Consider the following 2,320-nt stretch of genomic DNA (forward strand, 5'->3'; position numbering starts at 1 on the left):
TGAATGCAGTGTTTTTAAAACACTCTCTGCCAAGTTTTATTAAAGAAAAATTTTACACGTTTTACTTTTCACCAGTCTGTTCTGGCATGCTTCTAATGATATCAGAATCACCTAGAAAATAAAAACAGTAATTTTACAATACATTTAATGGCAACTGGTAGTAACAAAATTTCTGTATTTTGTTTACATGTTCTTTTAGACAAGTCTGCAACTTAGTATTGATTATTTGCAAGTTACCCCACTAGCTGTACTATCATTTTTCAAAAGGTGGATCAAGATCACAGTCATAATATGGTCATACAAAATGATCATATTGTAAATCAGATTGGGTTTATCACCAGCATTTATAAAACCAGACCCAGGGAAAGAACTAGGTCTGGGGACACCATGCATGGTCTTAATATAGCGAATGTTTAGCCTGCCCTGATTATTACAAACATCAGAACAGCGAGAATATTCGCAGAATTTTGTGAGTTATCTAAAATTCACAGGTTCAAAACATAACACTTCACCCCAACCCTCAATCTAATTTTACCTGTCCATTCTCAGGCAACCAAAGATTAGTTTTTTACTATTTTATCTGATTATTTCCCCCTTATAGTTTCACTTTTTACAAGTTCCCAAGTCATTATTATTTTGGTGTTTTATTGAAGAGTCTCAAAGTAAAAAAAAAAAAAAAAAAAAAAAAAGATTTATAACAAAGCCAATTATAACGTTATTATCAATTCTCTGCAAAATAAAACTAGAATTATCCCTTAGCCAAACTCACAACCTGAACTCAGGAACCAAAGACATTTCCATAACAAGAAATACTGGTATTATATTACAAGGAAAAATGATTTTATGATTTAAAAATGTACCTGGATCTATGATAGACAGTGTGCATACTCTGTAGTATTTTCCACATGCTGTGCCCAGTTCAATATTATTGCCACTGTAGTGATGGACACCAGTTTTGGCCAACATGGCATAGTACTCTATTTCAGATTTCCTTTAGGAACCAAAAAAAAAAAAAAAAAAAGAGGCAAATCAATACCAAGTGACTAACAGACAAAAGATACTCTTTATCTTATTAATTGTAATGTTGGTGAGACTTTCTAATTAAACATACTACTCTTGAAAACATGGAATAAGACCCAACACTCTAGGCTCCACCAATAACCAGACATCTACATAAGATCTCTGAGCAGGTTATACATTAGCATGGAAAATAGAGAGTAGGGGATTAATCATATGGCTAATATTCTGCGAGTTCCTTTAGCTTATTTACAATATCTACTAGGTTCGATTTCAAAAAAATCAATCCGGGCTCAGAAGTGACACACAGGGCTGAATTTGGTGATTCCATGAGACCCTCCAACTTGTCCAGCCTAAACTTTTTTACCTGATTTTCTATACTACAACGAATACAATGAAGCACCTTTCAAGCATCTCAAAGCTAAAAAAAATAAGGATAAATGGCAGAATAAAAAATATAAGGAGAAACAAAAGCAAATGATGATGGTACACAAGTTAAGGACGAAACATCAAAAGAGCAACCACAATAATTATTCTGTTTGCGAAAAATAAACTTGTACATAAAATCAAATTCATGCAACGCAGATTACTTTTCTGGACATTCGTTCATGATGAATTTGCAGTCGGCGACACGTTGAAGTTCCCTCCATTACCTCAAAGCTGGACAGTTGTTGGCAAGGATGACCAATTTCGCTTTGCCCTGTCTGATCATCTTCAGAGTTTGCTTGTACCCCAGTACATACTTTCCACTTTTCATAACAAGCTGAAGCCGAGAGTTGATCGACTCCAGGGACTTTTTCTACAAAGCAAACATCGAATACGAACGTGAAGGCCTCATTTACAACCACCTCAAAACAAGATCCAACTTTCTGGAATCGAGCCTCTTAGTAAAACCTTTTAAGCCACAGAGAGCCTCTCAGGTTCCCTTTTGAACCCTCCCAATGCCAGTGGGCATGCTGCCTCCCCGCTCAGATCTGCGCGGCCCGGCTCAGACTCGTCTCCACGTGAATCGGCTTCAGGCCCCAGCCCTTCTCACTCACCGTCTTTTTTGCGGCCACCATCTTCCTGCCTTAGATGCGGGACGGCCCCCAACCTGAAACATAGAGAAGACAGTACAGGAGATTAAAGACCCCAGGTTTTAACCGGCAATCGGGAGAGTTCCCCGAGCCAGATAACTCTCGGCACTGCGGAGCTCACTCACCTAGAGCAGCCGTCAAGATGGCCGGAGAGCTAGAAAGGAAGGAATTCCCACAATGCAAAGTTCTTTACGGCAGAGCCGGAGGACGCTAGGACCGGAAGCGGA

At 38.6% G+C, this 2,320-nt stretch overlaps 1 protein-coding gene across 1 annotated transcript; it reads right to left on the reverse strand.

Annotated features, from left to right (window-relative positions):
• Positions 1–2,320, reverse strand: RPL30 (ribosomal protein L30). Its single transcript, XM_081266860.1, has 5 exons — positions 2,219–2,320; positions 2,058–2,110; positions 1,671–1,816; positions 861–991; positions 1–111 (listed from the first exon to the last, which is right to left on the reverse strand). The coding sequence occupies exons 2-5, from the start codon at positions 2,076–2,078 to the stop codon at positions 62–64; spliced, it is 348 nt and encodes a 115-aa protein (XP_081122986.1). The 5' UTR covers positions 2,079–2,110; positions 2,219–2,320; the 3' UTR covers positions 1–61.

This window comes from Spermophilus citellus (assembly GCF_964194105.1).
Source record: "Spermophilus citellus genome assembly, chromosome: 14".
Taxonomy (NCBI): domain Eukaryota; kingdom Metazoa; phylum Chordata; class Mammalia; order Rodentia; family Sciuridae; genus Spermophilus; species Spermophilus citellus.